We start from the raw sequence: 20,515 nt of genomic DNA on the forward strand, positions 1-20,515 counted from the left end.
TTGAAGAGAGGGGGAGGGAATGGAGGAGTATAGGGTGGACGTTGTCCAAGAAGAATGAGCCATGCGTGTTTAGGCTAGGTTGCAGGGACAACTCTACAGAGTGACAAAGCCAGGCATGGACCCCCCAGATAGAATGTGTGCCCCCCCTAGCTTTGTTTTCTCATGAACATAACAAATGGTATATGAATTGCCCTGCCCGGTTTTTCCAATGTAGAGCTGCCGGGCCTACCAGTTGCGCAGATCAGGACAGAGCCTACAGTGACTTCAGAAAGTATTCATACCCCTTGACTTATTCTACATGTTGTTGTGTTTCAGCCTGAATTCAAATTGGATTAAAAAATAAATAATTCTCAACCACCTACACACAATACCTCATACTGACAAAGTGAAAACATGTTTTTAGAAAATGTAGCAAATTATTGAAAAGAAATGCAGATCCCTGATTCAATGTTTGAATCGGCTTTGGCAGCGATTATAGCTGTGATTCTTTCTGGGTAAGCTTTGCACACCTGGATTGTAAAATATTTGCACATTATTCTTAAAAAAACCTTTAAGCTCTGTCAAGTTGGTTGTTGATTATTGCTAGACAGCCATGTTCAAGTCTTGCCATGGATTTTCAATTCAATTTAAATCAAAACTGTAACTAGGCCACATCTGGTAAGCAACTATATTGTATATTTGTCCTTGTGCTTTACGTTATTGTCCTGCTGAAAGGTGAATTTGTCTCTCGGTGTCTGATGGAATGCAGACTGAACCAGGTTTCCTCTAGGATTTTGCCTGCGCTTAGCTCTATTCTGTTTGTTTTTTTACCACAAAAACCTCACTAGTCCTTGTCGATGACAGCCATACCCATAACATGATGCAGCCACCACCATGCTTGAAAATATGAAGAGTGGTACTCAGTGATGTGTTGTTAGATTTGCCCCAAACATAAACATTTGTATTCAGGACATAAAGTTAACTTCTTTGCCACATTGTTTTCAGTTTTACTTTAGTGCCTAATTGCAAACAAATGCATGTTTTGGAATATTTATATTCTGTACAGGCTTCCTTATTTTCACTCTGTCATTTAGGTTAGAATTGTGAAGTAACTACAATGTTGTTGATCGATCATCAGTTCTCTCTTATCACAGCAATTAAACTCTATAGCTGTTTTAAAATCACTGATGGCCTCATAGTAAAATCGCTGAGCTATTTCCTTCCTCTCCGGCAACTGAGTTAGGAAGGACACCTGCATCTTTGCAGTGACTTGGTGTATTGATACACCATCCAATGTGTAATTCATATCTTCACCATGCTCATAGGGCTATTCAGTGTCTGTTTTTTTTACATTTTTACCCATCATTTGCAAGGCATTTGAAAACCTCCCTGGTCTTTGTGGTTGAATTTATGTTTGAAATTCACTGCTCGAGTGAGGGACCATACATATAATTGTATGTGTGGGTTGCTGCAACACAGTCTCACATTCAATTCGCGCATATATGTACAAAATGTATTTCAGCAGATTTCGTGCGTTTTTGTGCATTTTTGGGGTGTTTTGGGGTGGTTCAATTCGTTTGAAAATACACGAATTTCTGTGCTACTTAATTCGTGCGAAAAGACACAAATTTAACCAGTAGGCGACACACAAGCCGTTGCAACAACCATGTAGACGCGATAATTTGTATTTCATTTTTGTTCTTCTTAATGGCTAATTCAACGTCATGAATATACAGAAATGTTGTCTTTGTTTAACCATGTTTTAAAATGTGTCGTTGTATGCCTATATGTACTGTTTTAGACTTGCTGAACAGAATTTTTGAGAAAAGACGCACATTTACCTGCGACTTAATTCGTGGGAAATATTGTTTTATTAATGCCAATGCTGTTTTCTGTGCTTGATTTCGCTTAATACTTTGGATACTGGTGCACTTGTAATCAGAACGCCTTTTTGTCATGTAGGCAACCATACACGATTTTCTTCATAACCCATTTCATATTTCGTGGAGCCTAAATTACACCATTTTCTTCATAATGCATGTATTACATGTTAATGTAAAATAATGAATTATGTTGGCTTACACTTATGGCCTTTCCAAGGCCTTTCCATACCTTAAGGGAACATTTTAGCACTCGCCATATGGTTAGTGAGAAACGCCACATTGCAAATGTAAGGTCCCTTACTAGACGTCCTGCAACGTTTCTAAAATTCGCGGACGGCGTCGGGCTGTGCGCGGGGGAGAGATCTTTCAGGAAGTCATCAAACTAAATCTCTCGGACGTTCGGTTTCCGTTTTATAAAAATAACACATTATGGTCATTTTTCCGCAGTCTAGGAAATTCCCACCAGAGGGAAAATAAATAATATTGCAAATGCACAAGCACATTGCAAATGCATGTGGCCTTTTCTCCTAAACGGAAAATATTTCGAAGACGTAATGGACAGTTGGCCCCGAACAAGATGGCGTCGAGGCCTCAACGCTTTTTGAGTTATGGCCATTTTTCTGGGATTAAAGGTCAAAAACGTAAAGTAGGGTGCTAATTTGACCGCTTCACGTCAAAGTACATAAGCATACGGTGTCAGGAAAAAAAGAACCAGCCATTTATCTATCGTAATTTAAGAGAAATCGTACATTGACAAATTGGTCATGTTCACAAAAAGGAGTTAAAAAAAAAAAGTTACAAATCCAGTTGCAGTGTGTTCAGACGAACATTTTTTAAGTGGGTCTCGAAGCTCTGCCACTGCATCGCAGTGCTAGCTGCGCCACCAGAGTCTCTGGGTTCGCGCCCAGGCTCTGCCGCAGCCGGCCGCGACCGGGAGGTCCGTTGGCCTAGCGTCGTCCGGGTTAGGGAGGGTTTGGCCGGTAGGGATATCCTTGTCTCATCGCGCTCCAGCGACTCCTGTGGCGGGCCGGGGGCAGTGCGCGCTAGCCAAGGGGGCCATGTGCACGGTGTTTCCTCCGACACATTGGTGCGGCTGGCTTCTGGGTTGGAGGCGCGCTGTGTTAAGAAGCAGTGCGGCTTGGTTGGGTTGTGCTTCGGAGGACGCGTGGCTTTCGACCTTCGTCTCTCCTGAGCCCATACGGGAGTTGTAGCGATGAGACAAGATAGTAATTACTAGCGATTGGATACCACGAAGAAAAGGGGATAAAAGGATGGAGTGAAAAAGTACGGTGCTTAAAGACACACAAAGCCTGCAATGGCATTGCCATTATCTCCAGGCCGTGCCGAGTTCAACGAGATGCCCCGCTTGACCGTAGCTAGCTCGGTCTGAGTGCAGCGACAGGGACAAGAAGAAGGACCCAAATGACCCTTTGACCTCAATTTCATATTTTTTTGCTTTTGGGAGACAGAGAGAGAACCGTTAAGGTTAGAAGCACAATTTGACCTCAGGAACGTTCCTAAGGTCCTCCCGATCTGTGCAAGCCTAACATTGACCGTGTGGCATTAACCCTTAATAGTTAAAAGAAGGTGTTTACATCAAACAGTTTACAATGACATGTCTCCCCATAGGAATACATTGCCTGCTCCCCTAAATTCAACCTGAAGCCTATGTGGGTTAATAATGCCTTATGAACCTGTCTTCGATGACAATCCATCAGGCCACTATGAGGTCTACCTGTGTCGATTCTAAGCTTCCTGGAGCAACCGGAAGTGGTTAAATCACCCTAAAAGTGTTTGCCATACCCAACCTGCAGTTTGAGAGAAATAGTGCATTCAACCCTATGTAAATCAGTGAGTTCTTAACGTATAGACTTAAAACTCAGGATTCTGTAAAAACCCACTCCAATGAGGATATGTGTTTACTTTCAGCTTCCTGTGCCAACCGGAAGTGCCATAATTGGTGTCAAAAGGGCTGTTTCGAAGGGTTAAAAAAGTCAAATCTTTCCAAAACTTAATATATGTGAATAGGCAACCCTCATGAACTGTAAATCAGTCATTCATCCCATCAGATTTCAAGGAAAAATTTACACACCCACACAGAAAGGATGGAGTGACACACTGAGGGGCTTAGAGGCAGACAGTGCCTGCAATAGTTACTTTTGTTTGAACTTTTAAAGAACCGTCAGACCTAGAGTTCTGAAACTTTACAAACCTGTTCTAGAGCTCAGGTCGATTAAGCACGGTGAGTTATGTGGCTCTAGAAGGTTCTCGGACCGATAAAAAGCCTCGGTGCATTTGCATTGACTTCAATTCATTTTGAGCATTACAAAATGGTGACATTTAGAAAAGTCCCAGAGTTGCAAGACTAGGTGCATTGAAACCGGCTCGGCCCATAGAGACGGACCCCGACATTTCTGTCCGATAGCTCATTCAAGGACCCCGTAGCAAGGCATGGAAAAAAGTGGAATTTCAGCACCAATTACGGTTTTGCTCGGGCACCGAATGACCTATCGAGCCGAAACTTGGGATTCGAGGTCGCCTCACATAGGGCTAAACATAATGTGAAAACTGGACCCGCAGCTAGAACATAACTACGTATTATTTGTTTTATTATGGTTTAAATGGAAGGCGCTGTGAATTTTGGGCCTGCCCTGAAATATGTGATAGTTGGCTTCTAAACGAGTTGGAAAAAGTGAGTTTGGAGTCAGATGGTATCAGTTTGGTGTCTGAAAATATCTAATTGGCTGATGGACACTGACTTGCTAGTTGACTTTTGTGCATTTGCAATATGTTTCAACAGTGAAAAACCACCAAAATAGCATTCTGAAATCACCACTAAAAATGACATCACCATAGCCGTGCCGAGTTCAACGAGATGCCCCGCTTGACCGTAGCTTGCTCGGTCTGAGCGCAGCGACAGTGACAAGAAGATGACCCTTGACCTACATTTCAAGTCTTTTGCTTTTGTGAGACAGAGAGAGAACTGTTAAGGTTTAGAAGCACAATTTGACCTCAGGAACGTTCCTAAGGTCTCTGTGCAAGCCTAACATTGACCGTGTGGCATTAACCCTTAACAGTTAAAAGAAGGTGTTTACATCAAACAGTTTACAATGACATCTCACCCCATAGGAACACATTGCCTGCACCCCTAAATTCAACCTGAAGCCTATGTGGGTTATGAATGTCTTATGAACCTGTCTTCAATGACAATCCATCAAGCCACTATGAGGTCTACCTGTGTTGATTCTAAGCTTCCTGGAGCAACCGGAAGTGATAAAATCACCCTAAAAGTGTTTTGCCATACCCAACCAGCAGTTTGTGATATATAGTGCATTCAACCCTGTGTAAATCAGTCAGTTCTTAACGTATAGACTTAAAACTCAGGATTCTGTAAAAGCATACCCCGATCAGGATATGTATTTACTTATAGCTTCCTGTGCCAACCGGAAGTGCCTTAAAATGGGGTCATAGGTGCTGTTTCGAAGGTTTAAAAAAGTCAGATCTTTCCAAAACTTTAAATGTGTGAATCGGTCAACCCTCATGAACTGTAAATCAGTAATTTCGCTAAACAGATGTCAAAGAAAAGCTCTCGCACGCACGCCACGCCACGCCACGCCACGCACACACACACACACACACACACACACACACACACACACACACACACACACACACACACACACACACACACACACACACACACACACACAGCAAGGATGGAGTGAAAAAGTATGGTGCTTAAAGACACACAGAGCCTTAAATGCTTTTAGGGGGGATCCAGACTTCCATACCCGCTCTGGGAGCGCTATACTACCGCCCCAAATCAATGGGTGCTGGCCTGAGTGATTTATGGAGGTTTTCAAAAAATATTCTGTTTTTTCTTCTGGAAAATATTTTATGTTTTTTCTTCTCGAGTCAATGGCCTGAGTGATTTATGGAGGTTTTCAAAAATATTCTAAGTCCAAACTTTTCATGCACCTGGTATTTTTTTGGGGTTACCAGGCGTCATTTTTCAAAACGGTTGAAATTGCTTTTAGGGGGCATCCAGAGTGTCACATGACCGGATGAGGTAACTATTCTTGTTCTTCTTGTAACTTTCCGGTAGGCTAGAAGCTTTCCGGTGTTTTGCTGCTCGACACAGGTCGACGCAGGTATTGCACTTGATTTATCGTTATCGTAACCGTAGGTGCAGCCAAGTGGAAATACGAAAGCTTTCTAGCTATTTCGCACTGACGGTAATTTGAACACAAGAACGTTTCTAGTGAAAAGGTGCTTACACTCAGAGCCATGTATTTACACTCAGCCACCCTAGCCTTATTACGGGTTAACGTTTTGGTAATTTTGGTTGGCCAACAAAATGTAAGACTACAATGACTGCATACGTTTCCCCAAATGTTATACGAAAAAAAAAAGTTTTGTTATTGATGGACAATGGGCAAGGCTGCCATTGTATTTTCAGTTACATTCTGTTCAATAAAAATGGTTTACACGTTTATTTTTTAAGAAATACATGGAACTACAACCAAATAAAACACCATTAACCATCATGCATTGCTTACATTCATTCTATCCTGAAAAGTCTGTTCAGAAAAATCGAAAACAGTACATATAGGCATAAAACCACAATGTTTTAATAGGGATTAAATAAAGACAATATATATATAACCTCTTATGGTTAAATGGTTAAAAAAAGACAAAATATCTATATATTCATAACGTAAAATAAATAAATACAGGCGATCGCGTCTATGGTTGTTGCAACGGCTTGTGTGTCGCCTACTGGTTAAATTCGTGTCTTTTCGCACGAATTAAGTAGCACAGAAATTCGTGTATTTTCGCACGAATTAAGTAGCACAGAAATTCGTGTATTTTCAAACGAATTGAACCACCCCAAAAATGCACAAAAACGCACGAAATCTGCTGAAATACATTTTGTACATATATGCGCGAATTGAATGTGAGGCTGGGCTGGTTACAGAGATGAGTTATTCATTCAACAACCATGTTGAACACTGTTATTGCACACAGTTAGTCCATGCAACTTATGTGACTTGTTAAGCACATTTTTACTCCTGAACTTATTTAGTCTTGCCATAACAAAGGGGTTCAATACTTATTGACTTATTAAGACAGTTCAGGTTTTCATTTGAAATGAATTTGTAAAAATGTCGAAAAAACATAATTCCACTTTGACATTATGGGGTATTGTGTGTAACCCAGTGACAAAAAATATTCGAAATTTAACCCATTTTAAATTCAGGCTGTAACACAACAAAATGTGGAAAAATTCAGAGTGTGAATACTTTCTGAAAGCGCTGTATCTGAGAAGAGCAGAAAACAATGAAGCATCATGGCCCAATAAATGACATGATACGAAACAGGCCTATAGATTAAGAGAAAACAGTATAGAAATCTACCAAAAAACAATTAGTAGCCAAAAATTGTGTCACTCCTGGACAACTTTTTAGCTTTAACATTCTCCTACATTTGTCCGTTTGGAACACATGGTAAACTCTTTTACAAATTATCCTTATTGCCTAATCTAAACAAACATAATAGGACATTTAAAAAAAAATGCTATTGATAGATATAGAGCTTTGCCTCATGTGATGGGTTTAGGGACAATGAAATTGGAAGCGCATTTCACAGTATCGTTTCATTGCACTGACTGACGGTCGCCATCTGTCCATGATCCCGAATAGATGGTTACGGTATGTGGTATATGAATGAGCGCATCTAGGGCTGCCAGTCTTCATGGGGCTTTTCTTCAACATCGCGTGCTTTCTTGCGCGCGAAATGACAGTTGTGTATATGGCTGCATTTCAGATAGGCCTAAAAAAACCATGTTGTATATAGCAGTAGTATGACCAATACCGTGTGTAGCCTACTAAAAGAAGTAAGCAAACGTTCACTCTGTTTATCATTACATTTGCATTACTGTACAAGTGATGTCAATACTATGTAAACAGCACACAGCCTCCTCTTCTCTCCCTCCCTGCTCTCTTGCTATAGCGTGTGCATGTGCGTTTGTAACTCTGCCACACAGAAAATAGTGCGTACCCGGAGAATAGGCGGCTTGGTTACACTCATTGAATAGTGTTACACATTCGACAGCAATATGTATCCTATCGTTCCTATTGTTGGAGTTTAAGCTATGAAGCCTGGAAGAATCTTTGATAGCCTAGTGTCGAGCTGATCTGTGCGTGATAGTATGCACAAATGATGTGTAGACCTACCGCAGCTACGGCTGCATCTCAAATACACTTGCAGGCCTATGTCGTAGTGGGGCGCATATCTTTCTTGTATTATTAGGCTTCTATAAAACGACGGTTGTTGATGTGTCCGGCTTCGTTTCAGATCCATTTTTGTACATTTGAACAGCAGTAGGACCAATCGACCTTGTTTTATTAGGGCTCTAAAGCTATACTAGCCCCCCCCCCCCCCCCCCGTGGATTTAAAGTGCCCCCTCTCAGACATGTCATCCTGGAGCCGGGCCTGCTACGTTGGCACTCACCCTGTCCCAGCTCTGCCATGACCTGACTTGACCTAACTTTCAACTCAAGTTGATTCAAAATGACTTCGAGTGTATGGCTCACCTAGTTCATACTGTATGCCATTTATTCAGCTGGCAATAACCAGATGCATTAAAAGGGGAGAAGTGTAGCAACTGCACTTTGACAAAACATGGATTTGAACAAATGACCGTCTTGGTCTCAATTGTCCATTACTTCCACCTCAAAGGCTATACACGCATAGCTGCCACCATAGCCATATAACTCATTTACTGTGTGTGAACTGTTCCTCCCAAGCGTTAAAAACTCCTCACCGCCCAGCTATTTGGATGTGTCACATTTGAAGGCTGCGACATCTTTCCAGTAACAGCCTTATGACGCGCTTTTGAGGCTTTATTAGCCTACTTGTTTTATCACACCGACTACGAGGCTTTGTCAAATCAAAAAACACTTCAAGGAGGAATTGAAACTTGAGGACTCGTACCTAGCCATCGATTTAACCGCTGGAAGACATTAGACTCGAGACCTGCAATGCCAGGTGAAACGTGCACAGTGTTTTGGAGCGCAGCGCGCAAAGAATCATTTTGTCGCCATTATCTATTTAATTAATCGACCAGTAACACTCAGGAGTAGAGCGAGCAGGAATCGGGAAGAGGGTGTGTGAAAGCGCTCATAAACGGGAGACTAATAGCTCTCTTTGAGAGGTAGGGGAACACAGTTATGTGCAGTTTAGTGACTAATCTGCGAGCATGGGTGAGGTCTTGGAGCCTCCTCAAGCCCCACTCCAAGTCCCAGCTCCGATAAGCCAGCCGAGGAGAGCCGTGCAGCGCCAAGCTCTTCCTCTACTTTCCCCCTCTCTCCCTCTTTTCTCTTGCGCACCCACGCACACGCACACACAGTCTACCTTTCTCTTTGACACTAATTCACAAAAAAAGTGTCAATGTTGTTTCTGTTTGTCTCTTTCTTTTAAAAGCACTCTAGCGCACGTCTATTTCTTACCCTTTCATCCTCTCTCCTGTTCTTTGGCAAAAAGATCTGAGGGAGGCTCAAATTGCAGCTATGAAATATCATAATATCAGGAGTGCTGAGGAGTATTTTTTTGTGGGGGAAAACTCATTCTGATTGGCTGGGCCTGGCTCCACAGTGGGTTGTCCCCAAGTGGGTGGACCTACGCCCTTCCAGGCCCACCCATGGCTGCGCCCTTGCGCAGTCATGTGAAATCCATAGATTAGGGCCTAATTCATTAATGACATTTATTTCCTGATATTAACTGTAACTCAGTAAAATCTTTGAACTTGTTGCATGTTGCGTTGATATTTTGGTTCAGTATAATATCCTATATTCCTTCTAATGCAAGGTGAGGTAAGTAGGCCATGGTCGAAGTTAAATCCCACATCAAATCCTTCACAATAACATACTAGCTGTCTAATCCTTCCCAACAAACATAATTTCTACTTCAAGAAGTAGACCATGCCATCATGTTCCTTGCATCGGGTCTTCATAGAGAAAGCCTATAATGTTTTCTACATCCCTAAATGTTCGAGGTTATTGACCGCTATTTTTTAAGTGATAGCGGACCCACTATTCTCAAGTATTTCGCTGCACCCGCAATAACATCTGCTAAACACGTGTATGTGACAAATAACATTTGATTTTGATTTACAATTGTTCGAGGATGGATTGTGACTGAGGACTGAGTTCGTCATTGATCGGGTGTTGGCTTAGGCTATGTATTGTCTGATTGAACGTAGACATTAGATCTTTAGGCCAAATATTCTTCCCCAAAAGAAGCTTTTTATAGATGTCAATTTGGAAAAAGATCCAAAACGTCATTATTTTTGCCCCAAATCTGTATCTAAAATAATTATTAAAAGATCCAAAACGTCATTATTTTTGCCCCAAATCTGTATCTAAAATAAAGATTAAAAGATCCAAAACGTCATTTATTTTTGCGCCAAATCTGTATCTAAAATAATGATTAAAAGATCCAAAACAAAATGTTATTTTGGAGTTTATTTAAATATGCGCTAATGATGGCATTAATCTTACCTTCTAGGTTTGGTGCCATCGATCCCTCGGGGAAAATTCCTTCCTTCATATACACCAATAGCTCTTCCCCCACTTCAATATCCCTAATAGCTTTATAATCAATCTGTAAAATAGAAAAGGGAGGAAGAGAAAGCGGTTAGGGACAGTCTAGTCAACAAAAAACTATAGTCTGCTTGTCATGAATGAATAAATTAACCTTTATGGGCGTCGATTTATTAGGCTTCGCCTATTATTATCTATATTCATCTGTCAATGTCGATGTTGTTATTATTGTTATCATTGGCAAAAATAACAGTAATAAGAAGAACAATTTATAGGCCTATTATAAAAGTAGGCCTAACCAAAGAGGTCAACATTGACAATAATCCCCAGAGCCGAATTAGTTGATTTAATATTTAGCATTGCTTGACGTACAAATTCATTTAAGTACGATTTAGGTTTTTAGTCTACTTTACATCCATTGTTCATCATATAAACACGCGATAGTCCATGCATATTATTTATTATTGTTTCTAAAAATCGAAATATTTATGTATAGGCCTATACATTTTTTTTTTATTCTAGGAGGCAATAAACATTTTTGATTAGTGACAATAATTAGGCTATCTGATGACGCTTTAATTTTCGTTTTGAAACCTCCACACTCAAACCCATTGTTATTAGAATTCATGCAGACTCCAAGCGCCAAAGCATTTGAATATGTTGAATTCAATGAGCCAGTTACAAGCATACTTTGGGGTCAAAACGAAATTATAGTTCAAGTACAAGTCCTGACGATTGAAATAAAAGGACAACTAAATGAAATGTCACATACCCGCAATGCATTGTTTTACAGTAGTTGCATGCATATCCGTGCGCATTTCTAATAACACACATTTCTAAAACGTGTAGGCCCCACACTGGGTTTAAATTGAGCGACTGGAACATGTTAGTCGATATGCAATAAATATATTTATTAGCTCACATCAAAAGAGCTTTATACAAACACCAAGCAATGAACAATATACAAATAGGCTACACATTTGAAATTAACCAGCCTCAATGCGTCCTGTGCGGACGCATGGGGGCGCTCAGCACCAACTTACTCATCAACGACACACATATATATGCACACGCACGCACGCACGCACACACACACACACACACACACACACACACACACACACACACACACACACACACACACACACACACACACACACACACACACACACACACACACACACACACACACACACACACACACACACACACACACACACACACACACACACACACACACACACACACACACCGCGACAGAGACAGAGACAGAGACAGAGACAGAGACAGACAGCAGAATAGTTGGCTATGAGAGGTAAAACACACACATTCACACGGGATAGTAAAATTGTAGTAACTTCATCCAATACTTTCATCGGTCCAACGCTATGTTGTGAGCGTTGAGGTGTGGCTTAGAAGCTTGGCCAAAAATTCAAAACCACCTAAAAGAGAAGCCATATTTTTCAAACAAAACACACTTATTATATTTATTATTATCAGTAGTAGTATCTGTTTACGCATAGGCTTTTACGTGACAGACATCTTTATCTCTGACCTTGCTGTTCTCCATTAGGTGGTAGAGTTTGGAAAGTTGAGTCGTGGTTGTCAGAGCTTCCAGTTGTAACAGTAGTATTGTCTGGATGGAGTTGGCAACACTACCCCATAGTATCATTACAGGAGAGAGGCCGGGGCTGGGGCGCCAGGCAGGACCGGGGAGTGAGAGGAGACAGGTGGCCAGGCAGGCAAGCAGGCTGCGGTGTGTCCTCCCTGGTTGGAGCTGAAGCCGGCACTCTATAGTCTGTGTGAGCGTGTCTTTGATGATGAGATCACTCCTCCTCCCCTTCTTATCTCAAACCAAAGGGTTGATTAATCTGCCAAAGAGACCCCTCCCCACAGTCCCATCTCTGCTTTCTATTATTGATGTAAATAATGTATCTAAGTCAAATACTTTTAAAAACACACGCACGGAGCGATACAAATCCGGTCTCGGTGCGTGAGGCTTGACGTAGTCATAGTTTTAAAGGCTTTCCGAACTACGCATAGCAAACGATGGGTTTTTAGTTCAGCCTTTACACACGTCGCTGCTACGCCTGTTTTTAACTTGTCATCTTTCCCCACATGCTTTTAACAGTTTGTGCAAGAGTACACATATATGTGCCAAAGACTTAAACAAGGGCATGAAACATTTGGATACGTTCAGAATAATTGGTATCAACCGACTTTGTTGTCATAAATGCAACCTGCTTGCTTGCTACTTTGAGTAAACTATACATGTAGGCTAATTGCAACGTGTGATCCCTATCATTTTTTTCAAGGATTTAAACTTCACATAATTTGATTATGTGCAACTTAAACTCACAGTTGCCCGGGAATAAAATACATGGTGACACTGTTAACTATTAAATACAACAACAAATGTTTTGGAAACAATAGACTATTTAACAATGACATTTGACATGTTTGCAATACACTATAATAACATGTAGCTTACACTTTTATAGGCTTACCTTGTACTACATGTGTTTACTCAATATATGTCTTATCCATCTGCCAATGTATTATTCTGTTTTTCTTACATCATTGACAAACTAGACCTAGGCTAGATCTCTGCTTTTTACTATCCACAATGTGAGTGAAATAAACACATTGAAGAATAGAGACGTTATCTATTCATGCAAAATAAGATCGTAGTTAATAATACTTGTAAATACAAATTGTAGGTCTATTTGTTTCTTTTTAACTCAAACATGTATTTTTTTCTTTTTAAACTCATGCTCAGTAATGTTTTGTAGGAGAACAAAAAGCACAATTTCTTAGTTTCAAACACTGAATGGTAGCTGTTTCTGGTTAACAATTAGGTGAGCATGTTTTTATGGTAGCTTACTTGCAGCCAGTTACCTGTAAGTTACTGTAAAAAAAAAGGTACAATATGTTACTGTAAATTACAAAGAAACTTTGGTTTAACAGTACATGTGTGCGCACGTGTGTCTGTGTGTGTGTCGTCCTTTAGTAAGGATGAGACTGCACAGATAGGGAGGGGGCAGTACAGGGCTCCCGAGTGGCGCAGTGGTCTAAGACACTGCATCTCAGTGCAAGACGAGTCACTGCAGTACCTGGTTCAAATCCAGGCTGCATCACATCTGGCTGTGATTGGGAGTCCCATATAGGGTGCACAATTGGCCCAGTGTAGTCCAGGTTCCAGGTAGGCCATCATTGTAAATAATTTGATTTTAACTGACTTGCCTGGTTAAATAAATACATTACTTTACACACACATCCTATTTATCAACAGAGAGTGTGTGCTTAAACCAGGGTGAAAGGGGAGATCAAACAGCGTTGGGGTGTAGGGGGGCCTTGTCCTCTTCAGACACAAAAGACGAGGACCGCATGACAAGATGGTGAACGTGCTTGACGTCTCCTAACTTCGTCTCAGTGACACTGCGAGCAGTGTAGTCTTCGTTTACTATCCGAGACAGAACACCGCTCTGTGTCCGAGGACAGTGTGACAAGTTTGACAAATGTATTAGGACTGGGATGCTCCCAAACAAGCTGAGGCTCTGTCCCTCTCTCCAACAAACACACACGACGGCTTACCGCCTAACTGGCTTCCTTCATTTGCTTAACCTTCAGGTGAGGAACCTGCATCCTGATTTAGAATGATTTGAGAGAGAGAGAGAGAGAGTGTGAGCTCTCCGTGGCGTGCAGTCCTGCCAGCTACTTCTGCTCTACACGCCACGTAGAGCTCACACATACTCTACGTACTTGATGCTGTTTTGACAAACGGCTTAAGAGCATCTTGAGAAATGAGGGCTGTGAGGTTCAGAGGTCAATCAATGGGCTCTCTGAATGGCTGGGGTCTAAAGAGGAAGGAAGCCCCCTCCCTATCTGTGCAGCCTCATCCTCACTAAAGGACGACACACACACACACACACACACACACACACACACACACACACACACACACACACACACACACACACGGACACATGCTTGCAACACACCTGTCATTTCACAATAAATACATGAAACAAAATCACTTTCATTCATTCAAACTTTGGTCAATATTGACGACCATAAAAATATTTTTTCTTGTTCAATGAAAGAAAGTTAATTATTTATACACTTAAATGTATGAAATAATATCAAAATGCAGTACTGCCTTAATTGTTTACATTATAATTTTTTTGCATTGTGAGTGTGTGTGGTGTTAGTAAATGAATAAAAAGCTTGTGCCCACAATCCACCAGACAAAACAAGCTTCACAAACAATAGCAAAGCAGCACATTCAATTCAAACAACAAAACGACCCATTACATGTGGGGCAGGCCACACCCCCACAATATAGATATTTGATTTTGTCCGTGTCAAAAAGGCACCCTATTCACTACATAGTGCACTACCTTTGACCCGAGCGCTGTGCACGTAATAGGGAATAGGGTGCATTTTCAGACTGTAGCAGAGGACATTACTGTGAAAATCTAAACAGGACTAGGGCTAGCCCTGGTCCACTCTGGTCAAGGCTGATAACATATACCCAGCTTCCGAGTTATGTCCCGACCCGTTGCTGTGGCTGTTTGGCAACACCTTTCCCACGACCCAAGGTAAATCTAGAACTGGTAGACGGTTCTGATTGAAGAATCGGGGTTTGCATTGTCGAGTGGTGCCCAGGAAAGAATAACATCAAATTGTTAGATGCTACCACCCCCCTCCAAATCAAAACCAAACATGGATCCCATGTTGTGTGTCGCTTAGCGTGCTTCATACCTGTTTGTCTAGCTAATCAGCCTCACAATTGGGCAACATGCTGCTGCAGATGGGAAATAGAATAGAGCTTGTGGGTGCAAATATTGATATCCGTGTTTGGTTTTGATTTGGAGGGTTGATGGTAGCATCAAACAGTTAGATTGAATACTTTCTTGGGCACTGCTCAGTGATGCAAATGACGAGTTTTCCATCAGAAGCGTGTACTTTATTACTAAATGAGCTCGTTTCTTCCCTTCCCTACCACTACAGATATACAGTGTCATTGACGTAAGGTTACTCATTGACTAGAGCACCTTTGAGGAGAGAGCATATGACTGGTGACAGATGTAAGAGGCACACGGGCATCGGGGTTAGGCTCAGCTGGGTTTTATGGCCAAGTGACTGGTAGAGTGTGGGCATTCCTCCAGGAGTGTTCCATTTCCAGGTTTCCTTTTTGGACGGGCAGAGGTCGTGGCTGGCTTCCAGAGAAGGACCCGGAGTGATTAGGAGACGCGGGCGTGTCAGCGTATTATTATTCTACCTCATGAGTCACTTCCTCAGCAAGGCACTGACAGTCCAGCCGTGGACCCACAACAGAGCCATTACTTAACTCATCATGCACACACACTTACTGAGATGAACACACACACACACACACACACACACACACACACACACACACACACACACACACACACACACACACACACACACACACACACACACACACACACACACACACACACACACACACACACACACACACACACACACACTTACTTGGATGTATACACACAAACATTGACAATAACAGGCACGCACACGTATACACGCATGCACACACACACAGACATATTCAATCTCTCCCTGGCCCAGTCTGCTGTCCCCACATGCTTCAAAATGTCCACCATTGTTCTTGTACCCAAGAAAGCTAAGGTAACTGAACTAAACGACTATCGCCCAGTAGCACTCACTTCTGTCATCATGAAGTGCTTTGAGAGGCTAGTTATGGACCATATAACGTCCACCTTCCCCGACATCCTAGACCGACTGCAATTTGCATACTGCCCCAATAGATCTGAGGATGACGCAATTGCCATTGCACTGCACACTGCCCTATCCCACCTGGACAAGAGGAATACCTATGTAAGAATGTTGTTCATTGACTATAGCTCAGCATTTAACACCATAGTATCCTCCAAGCTCATCATTAAACTCGGGACCCTGGGTCTGTATCCCGCCCTGTGCAACTGGGTCCTGGACTTTCTGACCAGCCGCCCCCAGATGGTAAAGGTAGGCAACAACATCTCCACTTCGCTGATCCTCAACACAGGGGCCACACAAAGGTGCATGCTCAGGCCTCTCCTGTACTCCCTGTTTACCCATGACTGCGTGGCCAAGCACGCCACAAATTCAATCATCAAGTTTGCAGATGACACAACAGTGGTATGCCTGATTACAAAAAACAACGAGACGGCCTACAGGGAAGCGGTGAGGGCTCTGGCGGAGTGGTGCCAGGGAAATAACCTCTCCCTCAATGTCAACAAAATGAAGGAGCTGATCGTGGACTTCCGGGGACAGCAAGAGGGAGCACGACCCCATCCACCAGGTCTCACAGGAAGAACATAATCAAGGACCTCAGCCACCTGAGCCACGGCCTGTTCACCCCGCTATCATCCGGAAGGCGAGGTCAGTACAGGTGCATCAAAGCTGGGAGACTGAAAAACAGCTTCTATCTTAAGTCCATCAGAGTGTTAAATAGCCATCACTAGCCGGCCTCCACCAAGTACCCTGCCCTGAACTTAGTCACTGTCACTAGCCGGCTACCAGCGGGTTACTCATCCCTGCACCTTAGAGGCCCTATGTACATAGACATGGAACATTGGTCACTATAATAATGGAACACTGGTCGCTTTAATAATGTTTACATACTGTTTTACCCATTTCATATGTATATACTGTATTCTAGTCAAATCCATCCTGTTCAAATATTAATGTACTATTCTATCCACGTATTCTTCAGATATACTATATATTATATCCAATTGCTGTCTATAATGTCTATACATCCCATCACATACGATACCAGTCAAAAGTTTAGACACACCTACTCTTTCCAGGGTTTTCTTTATTTTTAGAATAATAGTGAAGACATCAAAACCATAAAATAACAAATATGGAACCATGTAGTAACCAAAACAAAATCTAAATATATTTTATATTTGAGATTCTTCAAAGTAGCCACCCTTTGCCTTGATGACAGCTTTGCACACTCTTGGAGTTCTCTCAACCAGCTTCATGAGGTAGTCACCTGGAATGCATTTCAATTAACAGGTGTGCCTAGTTAAAAGTTAATTTGTGGAATTTCTTTCCTTAATGCGTTTGAGCCAATCAGTTGTGTTGTGACAAGGTAGAGTTGGTATACAGAAGATAGCCTTACTTGGTAAAAGACCAAGTGTCACGCCCTGGCCTTAGTTATCTTTGTTTTCTTTATTATTTTAGTTAGGTCAGGGTGTGACATGGGGGATGTATGTGTTTTGTATTGTCTAGGGGTTTTGTATGTTTATGGGGCAGTGTGTAGTCTAGGGTTATGTATGTCTATGGTTGCCTAGATTGGTTCTCAATTAGAGACAGCTGTCTATCGTTGTCTCTGATTGGGAACCATATTTAGGCAGCCATATTCATTAGGTAGTTCGTGGGTGATTGTCTATGTCTTTACGTTAGTTGCTTGTGTCTGCACTTTCGTTTTATAGCTTCACGGTCGTTTGTTGTTTTGTATAGTTTGTCAGTGTTCTTCGTTTAGTTTTCGTCTTCAATAAAAGAAGATGTATTGTTATCACGCTGCGCCTTGGTCCTCCTCTCTTCCACGTTACGACGATCGTGACACCAAGTCCATATTATGGCAAGAACAGCTCAAATAAGCAAAGAGAAATGACAGTCCATCATTACTTTAAGACATGAAGGTCAGTCAATCCGGAAAATGTCAAGAACTTTGAAAGCTTCTTCAAGTGCAGTCGCAAAATCCATCAAGCACTATGATTAAACTGGCTCTCATGAGGACGGCCACAGGAAAGGAAGACCCAGAGTTACCTCTGTTGCAGAGGATAAGTTCATTAGAGTTTCCAGAGAAATTGCAGCCCAAAAATATGCTTCATAGAGTTCAAGTAACAGACACAACATCAACTGCCTAGTTAAATAAAGGTTAAATAAAATAAAAGAGGAGACTGCGTGAATCAAGCCTTCATGGTCGAATTGCTGCAAAGAAACCACTACTAAAGGACACCAACAAGGGCCTCCCGGGTGGCGCAGTGGTCTAAGGCACTGCATCGCCACCAGAGACTCTGGGTTCGAGCCCAGGCTCTGTCGCGACTGGGACCATGGGGCGACGCACAATTGGCCCAGCGTCATCAGGGTTAGGGAGGGTTTGGCCGGCAGGGATATCCTTGTCTCATCACGCACTAGCAACTCCTGTGGCGGGCCGGGCGCAGTGCACGCTGACCAGGTCACCAGATGTACAGTGTTTCCTCTGACACATTGGTGCTTCTGGGTTCGATGCGTGCTGTGTTAAGAATCAGTGTGGCTTGGTTGGGTTGTGTTTTGGGGGGACACATGGCTCTCAACCTTTGTCTCTCCCGAGCCTGTACGGGAGTTGTAGCGATGAGACAAGACAGTAACTACTAACAAAAAAAAGGACACCAATAAGAAGAAGAGACTTGCTTGGGCCAAGAAACACAAGCAATGGACAGACTGGTGGAAATCTGTCCTTTGGTCTGATGAGTCCAAATTTGAGATTTTTGGTTCCAACCACTGTGAGATGCAGAGAAGGTGAAAGGATGATCAACGCATTTGTGATTCCAACCGTGATGCATGGAGGAGGAGGTGTGATTTGCTGGTGACACTATCTGTGATTTATTTAGAATTCACTTAATGGCTATTACAGCATAGCTATTACAGCATTTGTTTTTCAATGACCTCCAGGCTCCAGGCTGTGACCAAGAAGGAGAGTGACGGAGTATTGCATCAGATGACCTGGCCTCCACAATCACCCGACCTCAACCCAATTGAGATGGTTTGGGATGAGTTGGACCGAAGAGTAAAGGAAAAGCAGCCAACAAGTGCTCAGCATATGTGGGAACTCCTTCAAGACTGTTGGAAAAGCATTCCGCATGAAGCTGGTTGAGAGAATGCCAAGAGTGTGCAAAGCTGTCATCAAGGCAAAGGGTGGCTACTTTGAAGAATCTCCGACTTACCTCGTTCTAATATTTCTATATTTCTTAATTCCATTATTTTACTTTTAGATTTGTGTGTATTGTTGTGTATCATTAGATATTACTGTACTTTTGAGGCTAGGAACACAACAATTTCTCTACACCCACAAAACATCTGCTAAACGTGTATGCGACCAATCAAATTTGATTTGAAACAATGACGCACATACACACGCGCGCACACACACACACACACTGACGCAAAGTCCACTGTTCTTCCCAATGGGTAGGTAGGAAGAAGGACAATAGCCATTCCACCGAGTCTCTGACATTGCCATGTGCAGCTGATTGGAGGAGTGGGGTGCCACTCACTAAACGCTGGCAGCCCATAGGAGGAGGGAGGCGCCACTCACCTGGTCTCCGCTGAGGTGACACGCCGCCATGTTCTGCTCCTCAAAGGAGATGGCAGTGCGTACATACTTGAGCCAGGTCCCACCGGGCTCTGAGCCTTCGTCCAGACAGAACTTGACGTTGCCCATCTCATCCACCACCTGTTGGGACAGAGCAGATGATAACACACATACGTTAGAGGTGCACCTTTTATGCAAAGACACTGAACTGAGCCTCTATATTCTCTAGTATGGGAGGATGTGTGAATGCCTGCTGAAGAGAGCAATAGCATTGTGGATTTGCTATTATTAGGGTTTCATTTCTTCGTCACCGTCATACAGTATAAACATTTTCTTAATTTACAATGGGCGAAGCCGATAGAACCAGATAGTTTCACGTCACGCGACTGTCGGATACAAAGAGGGTGGACTTTCTCAACATTGTTTGTGTGGGTCCATATCTGTTAGTAGACAGAACATTATCCGCCAAAGGGCCCCTAACCTTGTTGCTCCTCCGAGCAGCGAGAGGAAAGAGGGAAAGGAGGGGGGAGGAGGGGAAGGTTGAAAACTGTGGCTTCTTTCACTTTTCTAAAGACTTCCTTTGGCACATATTGATCACCCTTTGTAATCCCCTGGGCCATCCCGAGAGGGAGCGGGTTTCAGGTCACCACTGGAGAGGAGAGGAGACGGAGGAAAGGAGGAGAGGAGGA

The 20,515-nt window shown here is 42.5% G+C and overlaps 1 protein-coding gene across 1 annotated transcript in view; it reads right to left on the bottom strand.

Moving 5' to 3' along the window:
- Positions 1-20,515, bottom strand: part of LOC120060937 (histone-lysine N-methyltransferase PRDM16-like) — a 355,472-nt gene that overhangs the window by 55,758 nt on the left and 279,199 nt on the right. Inside the window, exons 4-5 of the mRNA XM_039010379.1 lie at positions 19,830-19,967; positions 10,424-10,526 (exon numbers count right to left, since the gene is read on the bottom strand). Coding sequence (XP_038866307.1) covers positions 10,424-10,526; positions 19,830-19,967 — 241 coding nt within the window. The remainder of the gene's footprint in view (positions 1-10,423; positions 10,527-19,829; positions 19,968-20,515) is intronic.

This window comes from Salvelinus namaycush, chromosome 16 (assembly GCF_016432855.1).
Source record: "Salvelinus namaycush isolate Seneca chromosome 16, SaNama_1.0, whole genome shotgun sequence".
Lineage (NCBI taxonomy): Eukaryota > Metazoa > Chordata > Actinopteri > Salmoniformes > Salmonidae > Salvelinus > Salvelinus namaycush.